The sequence below is a fragment of the Crocodylus siamensis genome, chromosome 5 (assembly GCF_052110815.1).
Source record: "Crocodylus siamensis isolate JL-2025a chromosome 5, ASM5211081v1, whole genome shotgun sequence".
In the NCBI taxonomy this organism is placed as follows: domain Eukaryota; kingdom Metazoa; phylum Chordata; order Crocodylia; family Crocodylidae; genus Crocodylus; species Crocodylus siamensis.
This window is the reverse complement of record NC_143399.1, coordinates 196,946,918-196,972,745: the sequence shown is the minus strand read 5'-3', so window position 1 is coordinate 196,972,745 and position 25,828 is coordinate 196,946,918. Positions and strand designations below refer to the sequence as shown.

The 25,828-nt window shown below is 42.2% G+C and overlaps 1 protein-coding gene across 2 annotated transcripts in view; it reads left to right on the top strand.

Moving 5' to 3' along the window:
* Positions 1 to 21,941, top strand: part of LOC149865102 (sodium channel protein type 5 subunit alpha-like) — a 67,830-nt gene extending 45,889 nt beyond the window's left edge. For both annotated transcript variants that reach the window (XM_090049945.1, XM_090049944.1), the window contains 9 exons: positions 6,158 to 6,312; positions 8,113 to 8,286; positions 8,815 to 8,937; positions 10,950 to 11,228; positions 12,258 to 12,311; positions 15,855 to 15,996; positions 18,578 to 18,678; positions 19,150 to 19,420; positions 20,634 to 21,941. In XM_090049945.1, coding sequence (XP_089906071.1) covers positions 6,158 to 6,312; positions 8,113 to 8,286; positions 8,815 to 8,937; positions 10,950 to 11,228; positions 12,258 to 12,311; positions 15,855 to 15,996; positions 18,578 to 18,678; positions 19,150 to 19,420; positions 20,634 to 21,865 — 2,531 coding nt within the window. In that variant the 3' untranslated portion in view covers positions 21,866 to 21,941. The remainder of the gene's footprint in view (positions 1 to 6,157; positions 6,313 to 8,112; positions 8,287 to 8,814; positions 8,938 to 10,949; positions 11,229 to 12,257; positions 12,312 to 15,854; positions 15,997 to 18,577; positions 18,679 to 19,149; positions 19,421 to 20,633) is intronic.
* Positions 21,942 to 25,828: the final 3,887 nt, after the last annotated feature.

The following is a 25,828-nucleotide window of genomic DNA, read 5'->3' as shown; positions in this document are numbered from 1 at the left end:
AAGAAAATATACATTTTTAATGTTACTTGCAGGACTTTATTCATAGATTGTTAGGGGCTGGAAGGGACTTTGCAGATCATTGGGTCCAGCCCCCACCCCCCGCTTTAGGCAGGAAGACAACTGACGTCAAGTTGTCTTCCTGCCTTTCCTAAACATTTGACCATTGTTGCTGAGACAAAAAGGTAGCCTCCCTGAACTCAGTCTGATTTGGGTTTTTCCCCCCTGGCTTCTTTTCAATACCTACTTTCTGCCTTGTGATCCCCTAAGGACCTCATTTTTCCACAGCACCCTTAAAGCTACCAGGATTTCTTTGCACCTTATTAACTGTGCCTGACTGCTTCTTACTCCCTGGGCTCATCTACATGTGCAAATGCTGCTGGATGGATTTACACCTGAGTAATTTACTTCAGAGTAATTTACCAGCAGATTCCCTACCCAGCAGTTTCTAGCTGGTGGGACCTGCCCCTCCCACACACCTCTTTCCAAGCCCTGTGTCTCATTCACACAATTGTGGTATTGGGCTGGGAAAAAGCTGTGGGGTTGGGATCTGCCCCTGACCAGGAGAGTTCCTGGACAGCCCCAGGCTTTGCAGGGAAGTCTGCATGTGCAGCCTGGAGCTGGCTGGGGACTGCCCAAAACAGGACAGCTCCAGGCCTAGCCAGGTACTATCCCGGTCTCTGGCAGGCCCCAGCCAGCTGCAGACTGGGCAAGAGACTCTCCCCATGCAGGGAGCTCCCTGCTTCCACTCTGTGATCACGGAGCGGGGCTGGGAGATTGCTCCCTGCCCCAGCTTTGCAATCACAGTCATGGAGTGGGGGCAGGGAGCAGTCTCCCAGCCCCCCACTCTGCCAGTGCAATCTCAGAGTGGGGGCAAGGAGTCATTGTCCCCACCCAGACTCCAGCGGTGAAGCCTGGCCCAGCAACAGGCTTCTCCTGGGGGCAGGAAGCAATCTCCTCCCCCTTGCTGCCCAGCTGACCAGGAGCAAATTTGCTCTTGGTCAGCCATCTATGTATGCCTTACTATACAGTAATTACTTGACAGTTAATTTTCTACTTGCATTTGCAGATAGCAAATTAACTGTGAGTAGAGCAATATACTGCAATAAGGGTTTGCATGTTACACTTACTATGCAGTAATTTGCTCTACTGTGTAGTAAAGCATCTTGTGTAGCTGTTACTTCTCACTCCTGCTTGACACCTGCCTGCTAGGATTTAAACAGCTTCTCCTTACTAGACTCTTTACTGTTTTCTCTTTCATAGTTTTCCTTAGTCTTGTCAGTCAGGACCCCTTTCATCACCACCACTTTCTACTGACTCATGTAGCCCTTCTAACTATGATTCCCCTACTTTTCCATATTTGAATTTTTGACAGAAATTCAAACCAAGGCAAGATAAGGGTCTCTCCTAGTGCTTAATGTCTGGTTTGTAAAAAAAAATAGAGATTCTAATCTAACCTCAGGGTGGATACAAACCAAGCTAATAGCTTTGTGGTGCCATGCTTGTGTTTAAAGCTCTGAATTTATATGTTAATTGACTCTAATATAGTTGAAATGCCCATAATGGTGATGCTTGCAGAAGACTGTACACAGATAATGAGATTGTATTAGAAAGTGATGTAAGATGTGAGGCAGGAGCTGCTTAAAGGGATTTTACACTTGCAAAATTGAAAATAAAAAAGGTAATACAATATTTATGCTAACTGAATAGTTTGATGTGCTAGGCTGATACATTTGGACATGTGCCTACTTCCAAATGCCTAAGTGGGAATGACACACCCTGTTTGCCTATGACTTGACAACACAAAGCCAGATCCTGGGCCTGGTAAGGGTCTTTGTGTCACTCTCTTACAGGGAAAACTGAGATTTCCCCAGATTAGGAAGTCTCAGTCTGTTTCAGAAATGACATGTCATCAATGTCGAAAGAAAGCCTTTGTACCTCAGTAATCTCCAGACAGTAGAAATTGTAAGTCACTGTAAACCATTGCTTAAGGTATATATTAGAGCAGTCTTAGGCTTGAACAAGTAACAAATTACTGTATTGAAGCAGAAACAGACCCATATAACCTAAGAACTTCACCCCATTTGGGGATGTTGGCCAAGAGTAACATGGCCAGATCTGAGAATCAGGCTTTTGAAAACTTTCCCTATTTTTTCAGCCGGAAATTCTCTAGATACAAGGATTGTATTGGTTTAAAACAATAGCAGACAGATGACAGACCACAAAACTAAACTAACTTTGTCTAATCTTGGTGGAGAATTACTCCTGGTGTAATTTAGTGTCATTGGTATTTGGCACCTTTGCTAATGATTTAGAAATGAAGGTAATCAAGTTAATCAAATTTGCAGTGGGAATAGCAACTTGATAGTGTTGTAAATACTGAAGCCAACAACAAAATAAGAGGGAGATAAAAACGATGAAATAAAGAAAACAGCTTGGAAAACAGAACTCGAATGAATGAAAATGTTTTAATTGTGAGCTAAAAATAATACAAAACACAGAGGAGAAGTAATTGTGAAAGAAAATGAGGTGGGCATTGGACAAAATATATATATAACTTGTAAAGGCATATAAGCCTGATCCGGAGCCTAGTGAAGTCAATGGAAAGACTCAAACCATTCTCCATTGGCTTTTTGTCAGATGTTGTACCAAGCATAATATCTAATACGAACTTGAATTATATGTATAGAAGCAAATTACTATAAAATAAGTGCTAAGTAATAGCCCTTTACTTTATGGTGAAACTCTTAGAAAAGTGTATTCATTTCTAATGGACAGCTTGACAGATTTTAGGAGGAACAAAAATGGTTAATGATATGTTCAGATGATGTCATGAAACCATATTTTAAAGAATAAAATATTTATGTAGTTTATATAAACAATGACTAATTTAACACTGTTTTTTGCTATTTATGTGACAAAAATAAAGTGAAGAAACTATGTGGTCAAAGTTAGGGTACCTATATATGTGCTCAGGGGTGGGAGTGGGGATGGGGACGTTTTAATTAGAGTGACTTCCAAGAGCCACTCTAATTAAAATGCTGCGGCATGTCATGTATTCAGTATTCTTCATTTCAAAATGGAGGCAGGGGTGCTTTAACTAAAGCTCATTGAACGAGCTTTAGGTGAAGTGCTCACCCAGCCATTTGGAGATGTGGGATGCTGAACCCATGAGGTGCTGCAGCATGCTGGAGCATTTTAGTAGGAGCACTCCAGCAGACTTGAGTCGAGTCTGCTCCAACATGTTCTAATCAAAATGCATCAGAGCACGTGTATAGGCACCCTCGGAGTCTAAATACATGTGGGCCTACATACTCCTGCTCTGTTCGGTTTCAAGTGATTTCCCAAAGCATAAAGCACAAGGAATATTGCAGGCAGTTAATATTTACTTTACACCATGGTGTGGTATATCGTAATCATCTAAAACATTCAAATTTAGTACATAAAAACAAAGCATAGGAATTACTCAGGGCTATAGATTCCCTTACGTCCCTTGAGTATACTTCCTTCTCCACAATATATCATCTACAGTGTTAAAACACCTTTATTAAGGTTGTACCCAAAAGTTAGAAAATGTCACAATTAAACTTGTCCTTGCAACCTTAATTTGGCTCACTTACTAGTACGCGTAATGAGACAGTCTTTGAGTATAAAAAGACCTCATCTCTGGAGCAGAATAAGCCGTGCCCAGATGTGTCCTAATACATCTGATCCGCTTCACTGGCATTTACAGATGTTATGTGGGGTCACTGTCCTGCAGGGGCTGGTTCCTGCCCATTTCCAAGGCTTCTGGGTCCTGATCCCATGCTACAATGGCCTTTGGTGTTACACCCCAACCCAGGGAATTCCCCAGCCCATAGGGGTTCCCATGCTTGCAAACACATGCCCTAAATTGGGGCATGGCAGCTGGATATGTTAGCCATTGGAGCTCCCTGTAAGGGAATTATTGGGGCACACAATTATCAAACAGACATCTGCCCCTATAAATCATTACAAAATGTGACTACCTTTGATCATGGCGACACTTTTGAGCACTTGGTATATGACAAGGGACTAGGATATCTGTTTGCTCACAACTTGAGTAACAGATTTTTATGGCAGCATAAGGGTAGCATCGGTTTGCACCTATTGCATAGTCTTAGTATTTTTTCCAAAGCATCCCCACCTCATTCACTGTACAGAATGGACGTTGTTCACTTAATTAGCTGCTATGTAATGTTTGTTTTCTTTCCTCACTGCACAATGAGGAATGCATCCAAAGCCTTTTTTACTGTATTGGCAGCATCGGCAGCAGCCAGTGGCAATAGGTGACCAGTGGTATCGGCAGCAAGGGAGGGGCAGGGTGCCAAGTGGTGCCCACCCACAGGCACCTCTGACAGCATCAGTGGCACTTTTCGCAGGGGGTGTACTGTCAATCTCAGGGGTTGCACATGCATCCCCATGCACCTCCTATGCGTCGCCAATGCATATCCCCATGAAGACAGAATTATTAAATTCCTCCTGGGCTTTTCTATGATGTTCATCCTTGTACTATACAAATGCTTCAGACATTAATTCAGTCTGTTTCACGCTAACCTAAAGTAAGGAAGTACTATTACCCTCAATCTGTAGGCATGAGACGGAGGCACAGAGAGTTTTAGTTAAAATATATCCTAATTTTTTATACCTGATTCAAGACACTTAGGATCTGTTCTTCAGGTCCAGCTCATGTCTCCCCTGTTTTTAAATCAAATGCCTTTCTCCTTTACATTGCCTGGGCCCAGCATGGCAGTCATTTAGAGCACAAGAAAGAGAGACTCCTTATTCTCGGTTCTCATTCCTGTACCTGGCTTCAGTATGGTCTAGAAAAGCGATAGCAGGGATATTCTACTCAGGGGCTGCATCTACACGAGATCCTGACTGCGTAGTCATCACTGCACAGTCATTTAGTGCTTGCGTATACTGCGGCTTTTAAGCGATGGTGACTACACAGTAGCCTGTTACTGTTGCACAGTAGCGTCATGTCACACTTCATGCCATGCAATGCTACTGTACAGTAGTAGTGAGCTACTGCGCTGTCAGTGCCTTGTGTAGATGCTGCCAATATCCTGCAGCTTCCTGCCTAGTATGGGTGGAGCCTTTAGGAATATCAGATGCATTGCTTTAGCAAGTCTCTCTGGAGCACAAACAAAGGGCAATTTGCCAAAAAATTATTATTTAGTTAAACTGAAGCAGACTTTTAAGGAAAACAAAAACACTTAAAATATGTGACACAAAGACCACCCTCCTAATTTCATTTCCCTGATTCAGACCATGACAACACTAAAAGTGCTCAAAATTATGGCCACAGAACTTTTAGTATGGACAAAACAATGTATTCTCATTCTCAATAGAAGAAAAACCCACAAGGAAGTCAGCATGGAGCAGATGCACAACATAGAAAATTTCAGCCCAATTTCTTACATTTTGGTAACATGAATAAGCAGTTGGAAACAGGGTTTAGATTAAAAGCCTTGGGCAGCCTTCATAACTAGCAGTGCAACTAACCCCACTTATAAAAGGTACTAATAATATGGTGAGATTGAAAAGAAATTGTCATGATATTCAGCCTATTTTTTTTTAAAATACCAGTATCAAATGAATTGTTGAATATTCTTTCAAGGCATGTGATGGAAACCAGGTCACTTTGTATGTTTAAAACTAGAAGGGTTAAAGGTCTAGAAATTAGAATGGAAAGATCAGCCCAGCAGTATCAAGGGGATGGAGTTGAAACCTACAGATTTTTCTTTATATGTAATTTCTGAGATGGACTGATTCCTCGTCTCAGCTATGTTACCTTTCCACCTCTCAGCAGTGGTTATTTTGTTGAGAGAGCTGGCAAAAGGCTTTCAAAGCCCGGAGATTCATAAAGAATTTCTGAGGTTCTGTAAACCCAATGCAATAAATGAATATTGCTGGAATTCTCAATGCCATATAGAAGTGAAGAAAGATTGTTCGTTAACAGGTGCAATATATTCATAATTGCTTAAAATATTTATGTAGACTGTTTTCAGAGAAGGACCGAAACCCCCCCCCAATGAACAGACTTTAAGTAGTTGTGGATTTTCCCAACAGCATCTAGAAATATTTATGCAACCCTTGGTATTCAGATACAATCCATTATCTTGTCTCCTTCTTTTAGGTGTCATTCAATATTTCCCTTGCTGTATGGTGGACACCACACATTTTCCAGGCCGACAGTGGTGGAATCTGAGGAAAACCTGCTATAGGATTATTGAACATCCTTGGTTTGAATCCTTTATCATCTTCATGATTCTGCTGAGCAGTGGAGCCCTGGTAAATTCAACTTGATCTCATGTCAGATTGAATTATAATATTAGCTTTTTAATACCAAAGCCAGGCATTTTCAGGAAGGCATGTCAAGGGAAGATGAGGACCAATGGACATGAGCTTATAGAGGGTAAATTCAGGCTAGATATAAGGAAGAACTTCTTCTCTGTAAGGGTCACCAGAATCTGGAACACACTCCTGGCAGAGGCGGTGCAGTCACCATCCTCAGAGGGGCTCAAGAGCAGGCTGGACAGGCACTTTGTTGAGTTTGTCTGAGCCCAATAACTTCCTGCCTATCATACGGGACCGGACTCGATGACCTTACAGGTCCCTTCTGGTTCTACGATTCTTTGATTTCTAGCTCAAAGGAAGGAAAGTATTCTCAAATTTGTTGAGAGCAGAGGGGAAAAAATGACTTAGTAAAGGCCTAACTGATCATCATAATTGGAATTACTATCAATTACATGACAGAATATGCAACTCTAACAAACTGTCACACCCTCCCTTCAGGTTTTAGATTTTTTTTTTTGAGCTTTCTGTCAGATTATTTCACGTGTATAGTATCTTTATGTGTATCATTAAACTTCCCTCTCGATATATTTCAGGGATATGTGTTGTAGGCACGTTGGTCTGCAAATTATAGACAAGCAAAACCCATGGATTAGAGGCAATATCTTTTACTAGACCAACTAAATAGTAGCAAAAACTATTTCTTTGCATGTTTTTGGGTCCAAACACCCTCTCCGGGCTGAGGAGAATTCAAAGATTGTAAAAAGTCTCCCAGGTAGAAAACAAACTTTGTTTTGCACAGGGGATGGAGAGGTTGGAAGTTTTTTTCCCCCTGGGGTTTTTTGCTACTATTTAGTTGGTCTAATAAAAGAGATCACCTATAACCTAAGAGTTTTGTTTGTCTATAATTCTTTGACCAACATGGCTACAACATATATCCCGGAAATATGGAAGATACTGTATTTAAGCCATTTGGAAATGTAAACTTCATTTCTAGCCAAGAAAGATGTTTTTTACCTTGCTGACTGACACTGGACACCTCCAGGGTCCCTTCAGGCCAGGGTGGGGGTTTAAGCCCCTCCCCAGTCATACTTAGCAGCCTGTCCCTAGCCCAGATGTATTGCTTCTCCCACTCAGAAATCTGCTTCTAAATATCCTCATTGCTCTGCAGTTTTTTTTCTCCTTGGAAGAAATTTGTCACCATGCTCAGGCTTGGGGCTACAACTTCAATGCCACATGGTTTTGAGAACCTGTATTTGCCCACTACAAACTACAGTGCTGAGACTATGTCTTCATCTATGAAATGGCCATACCTGATATCCTTGCAGCTGTGATAACTGTAGGATTAACTGCTGCAGATATAGGACTTGAGAAGACATAGCGGTACCAAGGCTGGCATTTCCACTACCCGTCTTTACTATCTTTGCATCTTCTGTTCTCTTATCAATCTTATTTCTCTTTGCATCTTCTCTTCTCTTGAATCAATCTGATTTTCTGGGGCAAATAGATTCTAGGCCACGAAATAAAGTTTTAATGAAGAAAGATGGCTGTACCTATGGAGCAAGGAATAGTTAGCTTCGTGTGTAATCATATTTTTTGATCCTTCCACAATGTCTAATGTATCATTTTCATTATTATCACCTTCACTGCTCACAGATGTAAAGCTATATTCATGCATAACTATTTGCAGAATCTCATCCCTAATACAAAGATGCATATGTCTTTGATCCCAACATAACATTAAATATTTCAGTGAAATTTGCTCGAGTGGTTTTGTATCTAAACTTCGTATTCCAGGTTTTTGAAGATGTTCATCTTTCAGAGCGACCACGTATTAAAATAATGTTGGAATTTCTTGACAAAATGTTCACCTTCATCTTTGTCCTGGAGATGCTTCTGAAATGGGTGGCTTATGGCTTCAAGCAGTACTTCACCAATGCCTGGTGTTGGCTTGATTTTCTCATTGTAGATGTAAGTTTTGCTTTTGAACACAAACAAAATGTTCTCTGTTTTTTAAATGCCAAATCTGAGACATCCTGAAGGGGGATTCATTTTTTTATCCAAAAGCAGAAAAATCAAGGCCCCTCTGTGAATCAAGTCCTTTTACAGTGTCATAATTTGGGTACTGTAGGTTATTATTCAGTTTGGTCAAATGTTCATCACAGCATTTCTTTAGCTTTATTAATCAAGGGTAAGGGTAGTAATGGAGGTAATTAAATTTGCTTTGTTAAATAAATGGATGAAGTTATGACATGAATAGCATCACTGGGTATTTTACTATTAATTTTGGGCGGGCCCAGAATTTACCTGTTATTTTCTACATATAAAATGTATTTCTGCTTTTGACCTACAGACCTCCTGTTGGTTCACACTTTCACTGGCAGGATTTTTTAACCAAAAAAAAAAAAAAAGAAGAGTGAAAAAGTAAGAGAGAGAGAGAGAGAGGAAGATGACTGGCTTGTACTAATATTTTGTCTTTTGCTTTGCATCCCTGTTTAGGTGTCTTTAGCAAGCCTTATAGCAAATTTACTCGGCTACTCTGAAGTTGGTCCTATGAAATCTCTTAGGACTCTCCGAGCTTTGAGACCATTGCGAGCACTGTCAAGATTTGAAGGGATGAGGGTAAGAGTAAACGCAATCATCAAAGCCTCCTATGTGATCGTGTAAAAGGGCAAGGACTCAGACAGAATGGTCAGAGGTTAAGAATCCCCCCTTGAAACAACCCATCTTTGCCCATATTTTTGCTCCTTATCTTAGAATATTAGTTATACATCAGGGGTGTTTGTTTGTTGAGCATTGGCTGCCTGGAACAGTGACAGCAAATTTCTGTGCCAATGTGAACATGTTATACAGCAGCTCCATGGCATGCTCTCCGTGGTGCAAATCAGGGGTAAGGGGGGCTGAGAGACTCCCACAGATACACCAGAAGGAAAGCATGTCCCATCTGCCTCACATTATCATCACATTACTCATTATCAGTAAACTCCACTACGTCCAGCACAAAACAAACAGTCCAAACCCCTCGGTATTCTCAAGTGTGTGAAATGGGTGACAGTCAGATAGTTTAATTAACCGATAAAAGGTGCCCAAAGGCTCTTGATCTCTCTGCTGGATGTAACTTCAGTGGCTCTTGTTGAAGTGGAGCTGTTTGGGACATCAGAACTGACCCCTGCTTTGAGGAAGCTCTCTGAAACGAGTGCCGCAGATAGGGAGAACGGGAGCCAGGGCAAGGAAGAGCTAGGGTCTTGAAGCCAGATGCTTGCCACTCTTGCTGTGCCGGGATGGCTTCAGGGGGGTCCTTCTACAGGGATACCAGACAGAGGGGTCCTGCAGATGAGCTTTCTTTGAAATGAAAGGGGCTGATCACTGACAATGCACCAAAACCAATGCTTATCATGTTGACAAATATTATCTGGGTTTTTTGTACTGGCCCATTTCCTGTATCTTTCGGTGGTTTCTTGTTGCATGCTTACATTGTAAGTTCTCTGGGGAAGGAACAGTCATCCACTTCCATGCTGGTATCATACCCAGCACTATGGAGTCCTCATCCGTGACCATAACTCCTTGTCATTACGTAAATGCAATAAATAATAATAATGATATTAATCTACCAACCAGGGAGTCATGGGTCCTCTAATAACAAAATTTCCATGCTACTTTTACAAAAATGATACTCTGAATTAGTTCTCATGGAGAAAGGTAGTAATGGCAAACAAAGAACAAAACTAGAAATATCATCTTCCAATTATAATTACTTTGTTGATGCTTAATGGTGTCACAAAACATTTGAGGTATTTCACAGGGTAAAGAGATTTATTGTTCCAAAGAGGTTACAGTCTAAGGGCATGTGTAGACTAAGTGGGGCGTTATTTCACCTTAAATTGAAGTGACGAGCTGCGAGCTGGTGCTTCCCTCCATGGAAGTGCCAGTCTCCCCTCCCCAGCCAGTACCCATCTGCAGGCACCTGACTCGGGCAGTCCTGGGGGCACCGCAGCTGCAAAGGGAAGGACCGGGTCCCCTCACAGCTCATGCAGGCAGGCAGGCTCCAAGGGGAAAAAACAAATCAGGCTTGTTTCTTTTTTTTTTTCTTCGGTGGAGCCTACCTTTCGGGGCTGCTGCCAGGCTGCCTGCGTGGGCTGCATGCGCAGCCCCTGAGTTGCACGGAGCCCAGTGTTTTGCTTCACAGCTGTGGGGCAGCCTACTAAAACTCCTCAGAGGTGTTTTATTATCCTGCACCCCAGAGTCATTTAAGGCGCATTATGCCACCAAAAGTGCTACAGCGGCTGGTATTAATGTGCAATACACCGCTGACACGTGCAAACACCAGTGCCATTAAAGCGGTGCAAAAGCATTTAACCCATTTTAAAGTGTTGTGCACACATGCCCCTTGTTTCATCTACACACAGCCTAAGAGAAAACACTGCATGTGGAAAAGTTTACTCAGGCCAGCAGTGACTATTGACTTTGGCAGAGTATTCACAGGAATCAAATTACTTGCATGTGTAACTGCTTGCAGAAATGACAAGCAATTGCTCAGTTCCACAAAACAGTAAACTGTCGCAAAGTGCTATTCGTTGTGTGTGGCCATGTCCTGCAATAAGTACCCATATTTGTTTTCTTTAATGTCTCTTAAGGTGGTTGTGAATGCTCTGGTGGGTGCCATCCCGTCCATCATGAACGTTCTGCTCGTCTGCCTCATTTTCTGGCTTATTTTCAGTATCATGGGTGTGAACCTGTTTGCAGGAAAGTTTCAAAAATGTGTTAACTTGACGGAAGAAGATTCAGAATTAAGTCATCTTATTGAGAATAAAAACCACTGTCAAAGCCTAAATGACACAAAAAAGATATACTGGGTCAATGCTAAGGTCAACTTTGATAATGTTGGTTCTGGTTACCTAGCACTTCTTCAGGTGGTAAGTTCGATTTTCTTTTGCTTGCTGGCATGCTGCAGGGTGTCGTAAATGTTCTGCCTGCTTCTCACTCACCTCTGTTGGTGGCAGGAAATCATGGCTTTACAGATTAGCTTTCTTTCCTCTCCCCATCTCATGCTTACACTCACAATGTGCCAAGTTCCTGCAGAAAAAAAGTAATAGGTGTCCTCTTACCGCCTCTCTCCCCATCTGCAGCATGAGCACCATGTCGATCCTAATGGGTAGCTGCAAATTAGGGCGGTAACCATTTAATCGTGGGCTATTTTGACCTTCAGTTATATGCTGGGAAAGTGAAATTTTAATTTCATGAGACTGGAAGCAGAATTCTCTCCCCTGAATAAATCTCAGTGCAGAGATTTTTGTTCCAACTCTGATTCTGGGCTCAGTCCTTGCCCCACCACCTTTTAAAGCTAATTGTTGAGAACATTTGTTCTGCCACTGAATTGAGGGTCTTTCCTGGACCACAGACACATGAACAAAATCTGTAGCATAACATCACTGAAAGATGACTCCACAATGCCCCAGCCTCCCTACTGCACTGAAATGAGGTGTGGGGGTTGAGGCATAGATAGATGTGGCCCCAATGCATCAGCTGGGAGTTCCCCTACCAAAGAGAAATGTGGGTAGATAACATTACGAAGGAAACAGAAGACCAGAACACAACTTTCTAACGTGGACAAAGAATGTCAGCAATGGAGAAGCGTCGTAAGTGTGCCATTTTGATGCTGCTCTGCAACCTTGGGGGTTATGGGAAACTGACTGATTGGTCTCTGTGGCAGACCTATAGTTCCTTCATACTCATAAAAACTTAAAGCAGTACTGCATGTTCTCTTGTATCACATAACCCCAAATAAGATAGGCATCTTGTTTTGGAAAGACAGACTGAGAGCCTACCCTCCATGTCGTACACACTTCAAAGGGAAAAATGTGAGCCTTCTGCAAATAAATACAGTTGATGGGATGGAGAATCTTATGCTAAATGTTAAATATGGTTTCTTTAATTTATTTTAGGCAACATTTAAGGGCTGGACGGACATTATGTATGCAGCAGTTGATTCACGAGAGGTAGGGCTCTACATTGCCAGTGTGCTTTCTTGGCTCTGCCTCTCCAGTTTTTCGTTGTGTTTTGTAATCTTCATACTAACTGTTTGAAATACCGGGTAGTGCGCTCTATACATTGCTTGCCGGTACTGTCTGCTCAAGATCAAAGTCTCCAATTTCAGGATATAAGAGAATATAAGAAATACACGTGGCTAAATGAACCTATGGCCTCACTCACAGTAACAGAGAGTGGATGCTAAGGGAAAAAGTATTCATGCAGGGCCTGTCTGGACTGATTTGTCCCCTGCCCATCTTCCCACATTGCTTCCAGGTTTCAGAGGCCTTGAAGTCCTGATTTGGAAGTTGCACCCTACTGTCATGTTTAATACCCGCTGGTGGACTTATCCTGCCTAAATTTGTCCTTTGCTCTTTTGATCCTCATTAAATTGTTAGTCTGTACAACCTCATAATGCAGGGATCAGCAGCATACAACCCAAGGGCCAGATCCAACCTGCAGAGCCACTAGATCCAGCCTGGGGAGCTGGAAGGCTTTGCCTGTGCCTGGTCCTGTGACACAGCTCCCCACTCTTACCCCTCCTCCCAACTCCCCCTCCCCGCTCACTGCTTCAGCTTCCTACTATGCCCAGGCTGCAGGTGTGGGTGGGGGAGGAAGCGGAGAGAAAGAGCCACAGCATGGACGCAGCTTCCACCTTCTGATGCAAACAATTCACTCATGAATGATATGCAGTATAATGCATATCAGTTGCAACAGTAAATGCTTTACAGGGAAATAACTTTATGTCCAGCTAAAAGCTTCAATGTTTAAAACTGGGGATGATCAATGATTGAACTAAACAACCCTTTACAATAAATTGCCAGACCTGTTTACTCTTTATGTTACTATAGCGCCCAGAGTTCCCAATCCAGATCGGGTCCCCATTGTGTTAGGTACTGTACAAAAGGAACACACACAGTCCTGGGTCCCAAAAACTTAAAGTCAAAAGGATTACTAATAAGAAAGTAAATAAACTCAGAAATGACATAGAAGAATATACTCACGCTGTTTAAAGCTTTCTATTTCCTACCACCAACAGTAATATACAGTAATATATGGCAGAGCTATGTGAAGCTTCAGTTACTGATTCGATTTGGCCCGATTCAGTGGCTGAATCTCCGAATCCTTTCGGTGACTGATTCGGTGGTCAAATCTCTGAATCAGGAGACCCTTTAATTTCTCTGAATTGAATCAGAAACCCCCCTGACACAGAAATTTTTTTTTACATACCTCGAGGTACCAGGTGGCTCGTGAAAGCTGAGATGGTGGGGCGGATGGAGCATCCCACAGGAGCGCGGGGGTGTCCACAGTGTGCTCAGCAGCAGACCCAGAAGCAGACCAGAACTACATCTGGTCCACTTCCAGGTCTGCCGCTGAGCACATGGGGGCCCCCTGCATGCCTGTGGGATATTCCATCTGCCCCACCATAGCGGTGATCATGAGTTGCACTTGGTTTCTCGAGGTATGTAGAAAAAACATTTAAAGCTGCATCTATGGCCGAATCTCTGATTCTTCAAATCAGCATCGTATCTTCAGATTCTGATTTGGCTGAATTAAATCAAGACAGTGATCCGAATCAACTAATCGAATCATTGTCCCCAATCCGGGCTGAATTGGAATCAAATACGGCCCATTTTGCACACCTCTAACATACAGTATATCCCATACCTTTCATTCAGGTGCTGTGCAACCCTTAGTTCTTGGTGGGTTGCCAAATTTAGGATTACCACATGTATTACCCGCTCAGATGCTTGCTGTGACTTTTACTTCAAAGGATTCTGCTTCTCATATGAGCTGGAGCTCATACCAATGTATCTTGAGCAAGACTAAGGATGTCATCCTCCTGCTCTACTCAGCCTTGGTGAGACCACAGCTGGAGTACTGTATCCAGTTCTGGGTGCTGCACTTCAGGAAGGATGTGGAGCAGCTTGAGAGAGTCCAAAGGAGAGCCACATGCATGATTAGAGGTCTGGAGAGCAGGTCAGGAGAGGCTGAAAGACTTGGGACTGTTCAGCCTGGAGAAGAGAAGACTCGGAGGGGACTTGGTGGCAGCCTATAAGTATATCGGGGCATACATCAGGGCCTGGGAAAGCATCTGTTCACCAAGGCCCCTCAGGGAAAGACAAGAAACAATGGGCACAAACTGATTGAAGATCACTTCAGATTGGACATAAGGAAAAACTTCTTTACAGGTCGAGTGCTAAGGGTCTGGAACAGACACCCCCCCCCCCCCACCAGAGGTGGTACAGTCACACACCATGGTGATCTTCAAAAAGCATCTTGATGCCCACTTTGCTGGGGTCAGGTGACCCCAGTGGTCTTTCCTGCCCAAGTGCAGGGAGGCTGGACCTGATGATCTTGTAAGGTCCCTTCCAGCCCCTACCAACTATGAATCTATGAATCAATAGTCCTGCCAAGGTGATTCAAGACCTGATGTATTGAAATAAAAGCCTCAGCAAACAGTCAGAGCAGCTCAGCAGTCCAGTGCATCTGTTTGCTGCAGACCTGTATACCTCTGGATTTTTCACAAGCCTTCATCTTCATGGACAGGTACAGAATCTAATTTTAGGAAGAATTTGGATTCTGTTATAATAGCATTTTCCCCAGTGCCATTGATTAAAAGAAAATATCTAGGCTGAGATTCTTAAAAGCAGTGGCTGGATTTTATGTTCCAAAAGAAATTGTCTGATTTGCTAATGCTGAGCACTGTAACTCCCATTGATCTTAGTGGAAGCTGCTAATTGTTCAACACTTCTGAAAACTGTGCCAGTGAGATGACTTCATTGAGACCTGAATCAATAAAAATTCCTATTGACCTGAGTGGGAATTGGATCAGCCACAGAGCCACAATGGATGTTATTTTTTAAACAGCTGCTTAAAAGAGAAAAGCTTGAGTGCTTTTTAAAAAAAGAAATACATATGCAAAATTAAAGTAAACTAATAACTCATCTTTCTATCGTCTTATTTCTTTGTGTACAGTTAGTGGATTGGGAAACTTTGCCCTTCATTTTTTTTCATACAAATAACGATAATGCCAAATTATTATAACTTGTTCTGCCCAATGACCAGACTGTACCATAGCATATATGGTAAAGAAAATCAAAATAACAAACAAGAGCAGCAATACTGCTCTCAGACATTGGGCTAATACTCTGGGCAATTACTTCTGCAACAGAATATTTAGAGTATTATTTGCAGAACATATTTTCAGTTTCAGGAAAGATAATTGTGGTCTGCCAAAAACATTGTCTCCAGTTACATTATCATCTGCAGTGCCATTGAACTTCCAAGTAGTCATGCTACAAAGTTTGTTCCCTCCTCTTTCTTACTGCCTAAAATGTAGGACTTCTTGTATCCTACAGACAGATTTCAGCTAGAGAGATTTTTCAGCATTTGCAATGACTTAACAAATTTCTGATCCTTCAAGGAGTTCTGTGTGGGAGGACCCTGCTTCCATACAGAACTCAGGTCAGGATTGGCACCATATTCTTTTCATTTTCCTTTTGTTTTAGGAATCAGAACAGCCAAAAATGGAATCCAATCGCTATATGTACCTCTATTTTGTGATTTTCATCATCTTCGGGTCTTTCTTCACGCTGAATCTCTTTGTTGGGGTTATTATTGACAACTTTAATGAACAAAAGAAAAAGATAAGTATCTTGGATATTTCCAGGTCCTTAATGTCTTGTTTTTATTCATACTTACAGACAGTGGCAACGTGGAGGGGGTGTATGGGGGTGCACGTGCACCCCCTGAGAGCATTGGTGCACCCCCTGACAGGCTGTTCTCCCTGCTTAGATGACAGGAAGGGGGGGCAGGTGGGAGCACTGGTACCCACCCCCCGATGAGCGCTGGCCAGGGAGTGAGAAGCACCGCGACCACTTCCAGGAGCACCGTGGCCGTTTCCTGGTTGGTGTGATCTGCTGTGGGGGACCTCCACCCCTGTTGGCAAGATTAGCTGTAGAGTACCTCCCTCCCAGTTGCTGACTGGTTGCTGGGGGGGCATGTGCCCCCCCAAATAAGGTGGCACCAGCTGCACCCATGCTTACAGAATACATAATGCCAGCTCTACACTGAAGCCCCTAAGATCTATTTGTATTTACTATTATGGCAAAAACAAACCTACCAGAAGCAAAATAAGTATAAATATGACAGGGTGTCCGAGTGGGCAAAAGAACTCTGTTGGGGTGTAGCATATTTTAGGGAACTATGGCACAAGGCTAAGATGTAGGAGACTTGTCTTCTGTCACTGTGGAATCTGTCAGTGGAAGTGCTCCAGTGGTGGTTTGGTGAATGTTTATTTGGGATAGTTTAGATAGAATTGATCCTCTCTTGAGCAGCCATTGGGTTAGATGAGATATCAAGGACCCTTTGTAACAGAGAACAGGGTGCTCTTTTACTCTCAGGGGCTTGAGCAGCAGCAGCAAGGCAGTCCCCAGCTGCTTGCAGTGCCAATAAGGCAGGGCTGCCTGATTAGGAGCAGGGTCCATCTGTCTTCTATAAGACCTGGGCTCTGAACTGCAGAGGGAGGAGCAGTATGCTGCTAGCCAGTTAGAGAGCACCAGCTGGCTGGAGCTGCTGCTGACAACATCTTGGAGGTAAGGGCTGGGGCTATGGGGAAGGAGGAGGCCCCATGGTCCTGGGTTTGACTGAAAACTGCACCCTGCTGGGGAAGGATGGCCTGGTCAAGCAGGGTAGCTCCCCAGAAATGCCAGGCCAGTTGCCTCCCCAGTGAAAGGTGAGTATGGGGCACCTTCTAATCCCAGCCCCACATCCCTGGTTGGTGAGATCAAGCAGGGGGAGCCCAGGCTCAGTGTGAGCCCTGAGGCAGGGCCCAGGTCAGTGGAGGGACTTGTGGTAGTGCGCAGTCTCACAGTGGAGCCTGAGGCCACATGAGGGAGCTGAGCGTTAGGCTCCAGAGTGGGGGATGGGGCTAGGAGACCCAGTTGCTGAGCGAGGGGCTTGGAGTCTGGTGTGAGGGGTTTGTAGGCCCAGAGTTGGAGCCCAAGGATGGGGATAGCTTCGAGCCTGAGGATTCAGCCAGGTTGGAGCCCTAGGATAGGGCTGGCTTGGATACTGGGGATGGGACTTGGAGCCTGAGGACAGGACTTAGAACCTGGAGATGGGGCTTGTAGGACTAGAGATGGGGCTGGGAGCCCAGTGTGTGCTAAGGATAGGATAGGGGCAAGTGAGGCTATGGGAATATGATGAGGCTTGGTGTTAAGCCAAGAAACATCTGCAAGGCATGAGACATGATAAGGGATGGTCAGAGTCATGTACAGAGACCCTTGTCAGCCTCCTGCCTAATTAACATCAAGTAATCAGAACATCAAGGTGTGGCAGGTGAGACAGGTGAGTGGTTTGCCCAGAATCAAGTGGGCAGGCCTATATGGAAATCAGCCCCAGGATGCCCACTCGTTACACCCTTCCAGCTGTGTCTTTTTCACAATTCTAAATTAGGTGCTTCCCTATCTCTTTCCTTGAACCCCAACCATATTGTTCTTGACTCTAGGGTACTGTAAAATAGGTATATAACTCAGTGGTTCATTGTGCCCAAAAAATAGTTATCAGTGGCTCGATATTTAGCTAGGAGGAGATATAAAGTGGGGTTCCCCAGCAGTCTGTCCTTAGTCCAGTATTGTTTAACATCTTCATTAATGATTGGACGATGAGATGGAGATGGGCTTTCTCTGTAGCTATAGGAGACAGGACTAGGAACACGTAACTCAAGTTTCAGTAGTGGAAATTTAGGTTGGAGGTTAGGAAGAACTTTCTGACTATGACAATGGCCAGGTACTGGAACAGGGTACCTGCAGAGGTTGTGTGGAATCTCCATCCCTGGAAATGTTCAAGATCAGGATGGACAAATATTTGGCTGGGGAGTTTTAGTTAGGGATGATCCAGAGTGTTAAACAAGGGCTGCACAAGATGGAGTCTCTTCCAGCCTTCCAGCTGAGGTCCAAGGGGAGCACTGTGGGAAGCAGTTTGGAGACTTACTCTGAGCGAGGTACTGCTTTTTCTGTCTGAGCTCTTGGCAACCTACTACTCTGAACCAGTGAAGTGCTGCTAAGCAGCTGCACAGAAAGCTCTCTGCTTTTTGTTTAATTGGGTGAAAAGTGTCTTAGGAAGAAGTGCAAATACAGAATAATGTTGTTTCCTAGTATTTTAGACTTTTGCACTACAATGACACTGTTTTAGCATCACCAGTAATGGTAGCATTTCTCCATATACTTAGGTGGGGAGGACATTTTTATGACAGAAGAACAGAAAAAATATTATAATGCCATGAAAAAATTGGGATCCAAGAAACCCCAAAAACCCATCCCAAGGCCACTGGTAAGACCATCTGAGTTCCTCCCAATGAAAGATTTCTAATCAGTCTATATCTGTAATAAAAACTTAACTTGAATTAAAATTAAGGTCGGACAATGCTTATCTAGCATGATTTAGACCTGGGTGACCTTCTCTTGAATTGGATGAGCTCTCACGGTCACTTACATCTCTGTAAGTTAAATTAAAAGTAAATGTAATTTTTGTTTGCTACTTGAAAAATTGCAGAATTAAATATTTATGGAGTTTTCTGGGAAAACATTATTGGCTTATATGTTTACCTCAGAATCGATTGTCTTTCTGAATGGGAAATGAATGATTTTTTTTTTTACATTCAGACTGTCCATTATATATCTGTCTATAATGGAATTAAATGTTGCAGTATCAAGATTAAACCTTTCTTCTAGTAAATATGAACAAACATATTCACATCTACTTTTTCTAATTAATTCCTAATATTTTTCTTTCTTTTCTCAGAATAAATATCAAGGGTTCCTCTTCGATATTGTAACAAGTCAACCCTTTGATATTGCCATCATAACTCTTATCTGTCTTAACATGGTCACCATGATGGTGGAAACTGATGATCAAAGTACAACCAAGACGGCCGTTCTTAACAAAATCAATATACTCTTTGTTGCCATCTTTACTGGAGAATGCGTTGTGAAATTGTTGGCTCTGAGACAATACTATTTCATCAATGCCTGGAACATATTTGATTTAATTGTTGTGGTCATATCAATTGTAGGTAGGTAAAAATATACTGACACTCTCTTCACCATGCATCAGATTAAAAAGTTAGGTTGACCACAAACTGATGCCAAAAGAGAACTAGGATTCTAGGAATAAAATGTTTGAAAAACTGGTCAAAATTGTCCAAGACATACAGTGTCTGAGGGGAAAAAATAACCATGAATATATTCAAATAATATGGAACAAGGATTTATATTTTTCCTAACTGTTTTCACTTACCCTGTACTTCCCCATAGTCGTACTTATCTTTTTATGGTTTAAAAAGTTGTAAAAATAATTCGATAATAGTAATATTTATATCTAAAGACTCAGATAAGATCTTCTGAGGAAGAAATATACTGATTTTATCATTAATCAGGAGATAATTAAGTATTTTAGGGAAGATATAAAACATTTTAAATTTATTAACCTCTAGCTCTTTTTTTACAGACATCAAGGATTACCTGATATTTGTTATTTAATCTAATCACTCTAATAGTTTTGACCGATATAGAAAAAAATTGCACAGATTTTAGGGGTTTTTTTAAGTGTGTGCCCTATACTTTGACTGTTAAAATTGAGTTGCTTAAAAGAGTCTAACTTAAAATAGAAAATGTAACTATGTCCTATGAGACTACTTGGCATTTTATTTTAGAAGGCCTTAAATAAAAATAGCGTTTTCTTGTGTAACAAAACCCCTGGCTTCATCACGTACAGGATATTGAATTTTGCATCTCTGGATCCAAGTTAGTAAGTCTGTCTTGTTAGAGCTATTTTGCCTTGTCTATAAGTTTGAACCCAATATCAGAATAATACACCCCTATTTGTGGTTTCAGGCCTTTAGAGTTGGGACTAAAAGCAGTGCTAATTAGCATGAATTATGCCTGCATCTGCTATGTTGGCATGTCTTGCTCATATGGTCTTTATACGGTTAGTGTCTAATCATTAGAGTGCCTGTAACTGGCATTACCATTTATTTCAGGTATCCTTGGTTTCTCCTTTCTTTCTGCACACCTAGAGCCAAATAAGATGCATGCAGTCCATGTTTTCTGAATATTTACTGATAAGCCATTTAACTTTTTAAAGACGCCTATTTTATTCCATCACTGCTAAGTCACGGGCCTCTTCAGTTCAGAGGTGTATCCATTTTGCTGGTATTATTATTTGTTTCCATTGCTAAGTGAGAAAACTTGAGACTTTCTAATTGGTTACTCATTTCTCTTTTTTAGCCACTCTGCTTTCTGACCTTGCTAAACAATTCGAAAGTTACTTGTCACCTACACTCTTCAGAGTCATTCGCTTGGCTCGGATTGGACGAATACTAAGACTCATCCGAGCTGCCAAAGGAATTAGAACTCTCCTTTTTGCCTTAATGATGTCACTTCCTGCTCTGTTCAACATTGGTCTCTTACTTTTTTTGGTCATGTTCATTTATGCGATTTTTGGCATGACTAACTTTGCCTATGTTAAGAGGGAGGCTGGAATCGATGATATGTTCAACTTCCAAACCTTTGCTAACAGCATGCTTTGTCTCTTCCAAATCACAACATCAGCTGGCTGGGATGGACTTCTCAGTCCTATTTTAAATACCGGGCCACCAAATTGTAACCCAAAAATACAAGGCAAACTGGGCGAATGTGGGAAACCTGCTATAGGTATAATATATTTTGTAAGTTATCTCATTATATCATTTCTCATTGTGGTAAACATGTATATAGCTGTTATTTTAGAGAACTTCAATGCTGCCACTGAGGAAAGTACAAATCCTTTAGGTGAAGATGACTTTGATATGTTTTATGAAATTTGGGAGAAGTTTGATCCTGGAGCAACACAGTTTATTCCTTATGCCTCACTTTCAGACTTTGCAAATATTTTGGCAGAACCTTTACGCATACCAAAACCAAATCATCTTGAGCTCATAGCAATGGACCTTCCCATGGTCAGTGGAGATAGGATCCACTGCTTGGATATCTTGTTTGCTTTTACCAAACGAGTGTTAGGAGACTCTGGGGAGATGGATACCCTTAAAGTACAGATGGAGGAAAAGTTTATGGCTGCCAACCCATCCAAGCTCTCATATGAACCAATTACAAGTACGCTCAGACGCAAACAGGAGGAGATATCTGCTATTATTATCCAGAGGGCTTACAGGAGTCATTTGCTTCAACGTTCCTTGAAGCAGGCCTCTTTTTTATATCGTCGTAGAACCAGTGATGGTGACATTCTTGAAGAAGATGCTCCAGAGAAGGAAGGTCTTATTGCACTTATGATGAATGAAAATTATGACAGGATTGTAGACAAGTCTGCAAGCGTGTCCACAACCTCTTTCCCTCCATCCTATGACAGTGTTACTGGAGCCAATAATGACAATCTCAAGGTACAGATGACAGATTCTTTCACAAGTGATGACCCTATAGATTGTGAACTGTCTGTGGACAGAGAAAAGGGATCCATTGTTTAATTTTTGTTAAGAATGCTTTAAAATATTGCGTACAGAATGTAATGCTGTAAATATACAGCAATTTAAGCAGCTTCCTATTAAACATCAGTTGCAAATGAAATAATGGTGGTTTGCCATTAACTATAACCTTTGACCCTGATATTCATCTTTGCTCAGTGTTTGCACGTGTGCAGAATAAATCTGCTCAGGGTCACAGCAGTTATATCCTTGTGGGGCCCAGACTATGGCAGAATCCTTGGTTTCTGGCTACCGTGCTCCAGAAAGAACAATGATGAGTCAGTACTCGACTTCATGTCTGGTGACAGGACATCCTCTTAATTAGGCTGATTTGCTTTATTCAGGAGCCAGTTTGAGGAGTAGAAGATAATCTCAGACTGTCTGGAACAAAGTATCTGTGTGGGGATGGGAATGGGCTGGCTGGGAAAAGGGTATAAGGTTTGGGGACTTTTTGAAGGAAGGAAGGGGCTAATATGAATTGACATTTTGGTTATTAACCTGCTATATTAATGTTTCCCAGTATTTTAAGTCCTGTGACTCAAATATCGCAAGCATAGCCATTGCATGACCTGCTGATATGATAATCTGTACTGGAACTCCTCCAATAGAAAGCAGTTGCATAGGATAGTCATGGTGTGTATACTATTGTGGTCGTGTTACTGCGGTATAATGAAATAATAAATGCAACACTTAACACTCCAGCAACGGTCATGAATCGAGTAACATTTTTCATAACTGTGACCTGGTTTCTCTTGATCTTCACCCTGTTTTCCTTCTAAAGGCCTTTGCCCTTCTCAAGGCAGCATGTGTTCATTAGCCAGGATTTCTCCACACAAATAGAGTCCCGGGCCTAGGTTCATTCTCTTCCTGCATACATGTAAATGCTTCTTTGAGATGCACAGGCTCACATGTTCAGTATGCAGTATCTTGCTTTTCAGTGACTGATTCGTTTTCCTTTGTTTCCCATTTTTAGGTAGTCATAGCCACAAGAGTGCTGCAGAAGCCCTCTTAATACTTCCATGCTATTTGTTTCTGTATAGGTTGATTTTATATGCAAGTCAGCTTTCAAGATAAGGTTAAAAATTTGCTAGATTTCCAGTTTCAAACTCTTCCACGTATGTCCCAGCTGACCTTGGGCAAGTAACATATTACTCCCTTGTTCCGCTGCCCCACTTTTGCCTGTCATATCTATTTAGATTGTGAATACTGGGGGGCAAGAATTTTCTCTTACTAGAAACATGTACAGTGCTTTGCACAATTTGACCTTTATTGCAATTTGAGGCACTATTTTAAAACAAATCATTGTATTATAATGTTATTTAATCTTATTTCTTTTTGCTCTATTTCCCCATGGTTCTCCTGGTCAATGTGGTGTCTCATGGTCAATTTTTTTCATTGAAACTTGTTTTCTCTCTCTTATTTGAAGCTAGATGCAGGGGGGAGGGCATGTTTTGCATCGATGAGAATCACCATAGCTTCACTGAAGCTGGTGACGCTGAAGAAAAGATACCATATTTACTTGAATTTGGTATGACCCCTGCCCTCAATAATTAGATTCTATATATGGGAAAATGTATCAATTTGTTATAATTTTCCAGGTATAGATTCTAATTATTGGAGGTTTGCCTTGAATTTGTCCCCTTCCCACTGCTAGAGAAGGAAAAGTAAATCTGAGGGATCTGATAGCTCTTTGCTGTTTGCCTTCCGCCAACTTTTTTCCCTGGCAATCCCTTCCTCCTCTCCCTTCTGTCAGACTCTGGCTGTAGCAATTTGCATACAGGACCCATAGACCTTGCTCATCCAGAATTGATGCACATTATCTTTTTTTGAAATGGTTGCCAGTTTTAGCATAGGTGTTTCATAAACACACTTTTGAGCAGCACTTTGACACCTACTTATATCTAGTATAAATGAGGGCCAAGTCAGTTCCAAAAGTCAAATTCACTTGGGTAAAGCCCAAGGACAAGTTCCAAAATTTGACTGAACAGAGCTCAGTCCTCAAGTCTGTGAAGCTCTACCACCAGACAAGTATCCTCTCCCCCAGACCTATCAGTCTCGTGCTTTACATACTCTTAGGAGGGTAAAATTCAATGCCAAAGCAAGGCAAGAGAGGCATTCAAACCTAAGATTTCTGGGCCTGGAGCTTGCATATAGGATGCATAGGATGCCTGCCAAAAAAAAACAATTAAAGGTTCCTGTCAGCATATTTGCCCAATGTGGGTCATGTGTTTTATAGTCATGCTCAGTGTTGGCTGCATTTAATCAACTTCATAGCTGGTTTCCATTGCTAAGTACATGCTGCTTTTGGTAGCAGTTTAATGATAGACAGGGCACATCTACATGCGCTATTAATGTGCTTTAGGGTTTCTGCGCAAATAAGGTGCAGTAAGCTTTCCCCAGGCACACATCTACATGTGCGCCTCTTAGAAGCAAATTTACTCCTGATGGGAGAAGTTCAGTGCAGGGCTGTTCCTGACTTGGTCTGCCCCCTGACAGTAGGGTCCCAAGCAGGGAGAGCTGTCCTGCCTCCAGGTCAGCTGCCTGCCAGCTCTGTGCCCTGATCTGTGTGAGGTGAGGGATGGGGAGCTGTAGACTCTCCTGGACAGCTGTCTGCCAGCCCCACGTCCTGGTCTGCTTCCCACCCCCCAACCCGGTGCAGATCAGGGTGCAAAGCTGGGAAGCAGCTGCCCGGGAGGTGGGACAGTTCCACCACCCCCTGCTGCCCGGGCTAACCAGGAGCAATTTGCTCCCAGTCAGCTGTCTACATGTGTGCTACTGTGAAGTCCCTAATGTGGTTAATCTACAGGTACTAGCAAACCACATATTAGGCTAATTTACTGCACAGTGATTGGTGTGCACATGTAGATGGTGGTGCCTTACTGCACATTAGATTAGTGTAATGTGCAGTAAATCATCTCATGTAGACACACCCATAAGATGCACCTGCATGAGTGGCTGACTGCCCAGTTGTTACTGCATAGTCATTTAGTACTTACTTAACCAAGTACTAAATGACTGCGCAGTCCCATTGCCACATGGGATTTTTTCAGATGTTACTGCAGAATCAAGGAAATACGATATGCTGATTTATGCAAGTGGAGAATCTGACAAAATGACTTAATTAAGCATTTCCTTCTTATATACTATTATTGAGATGAATTAAAACAAAAACCTGCCTGGGACACAGGGGTGGCCCACATAAATTGAACCTGCAACCCTCGTTTTTAGGAATTACCCATTACTGTCCACCCATACAGATGATACATCCCCACCTACAGATCAATCCTTATTCTGTAGATTTAAAACAGTGATTCTTAATCAAGAGACTATGGCTGTTGCAAGTTCCTGTTAAATGTCACAGGGTACTGTGGAATATTAGCACGGTAAGGTCTGCAAACACTTACATGATTTACACGATAAACCCAGAGATTTCAAATATGAATCCACAAAGTCACAAACAGTCTGTTGTGCTCTTTCTGAGTACTTTACAGCAAAAGAATTGCTGTATTATTTTTCCATAGGCAAAAAATGAGGGCTGGCATTGTTTGAGGGGCGCTTTGAGTCTAACAAGGGGTGCCCTGAGTCGAAAAAGGTTGAGAATCACTGCTTTAAAATATTACTCATATTGGGGTGAAACTCATTAATACCTGCAAAGAATCCAAACAACAGGTTTTAATGTGAAGGACTAAATCAAGTATGAGAAAAGGAGTCATTCTTCAGCTACAGGCAGGCCATGGAATTGCAGCGCAGTCCCTTCATGGACACAATGCCAGTATAAGGGCAGGAAAATTCACCACTAACCCTTGTCCAGGTATCTAGGGCTTGATCCAACTAACAGATTGGTTTGTATGGGTCTTCCATGCTCCTGTATCTTGAAGAGACTATTAAAAGCATGTATTATGTGGGAAAGAAGCAATGCTATCACCACTACATTTAATAGTATGTGGCAGTGGATGGAAGGTTTAG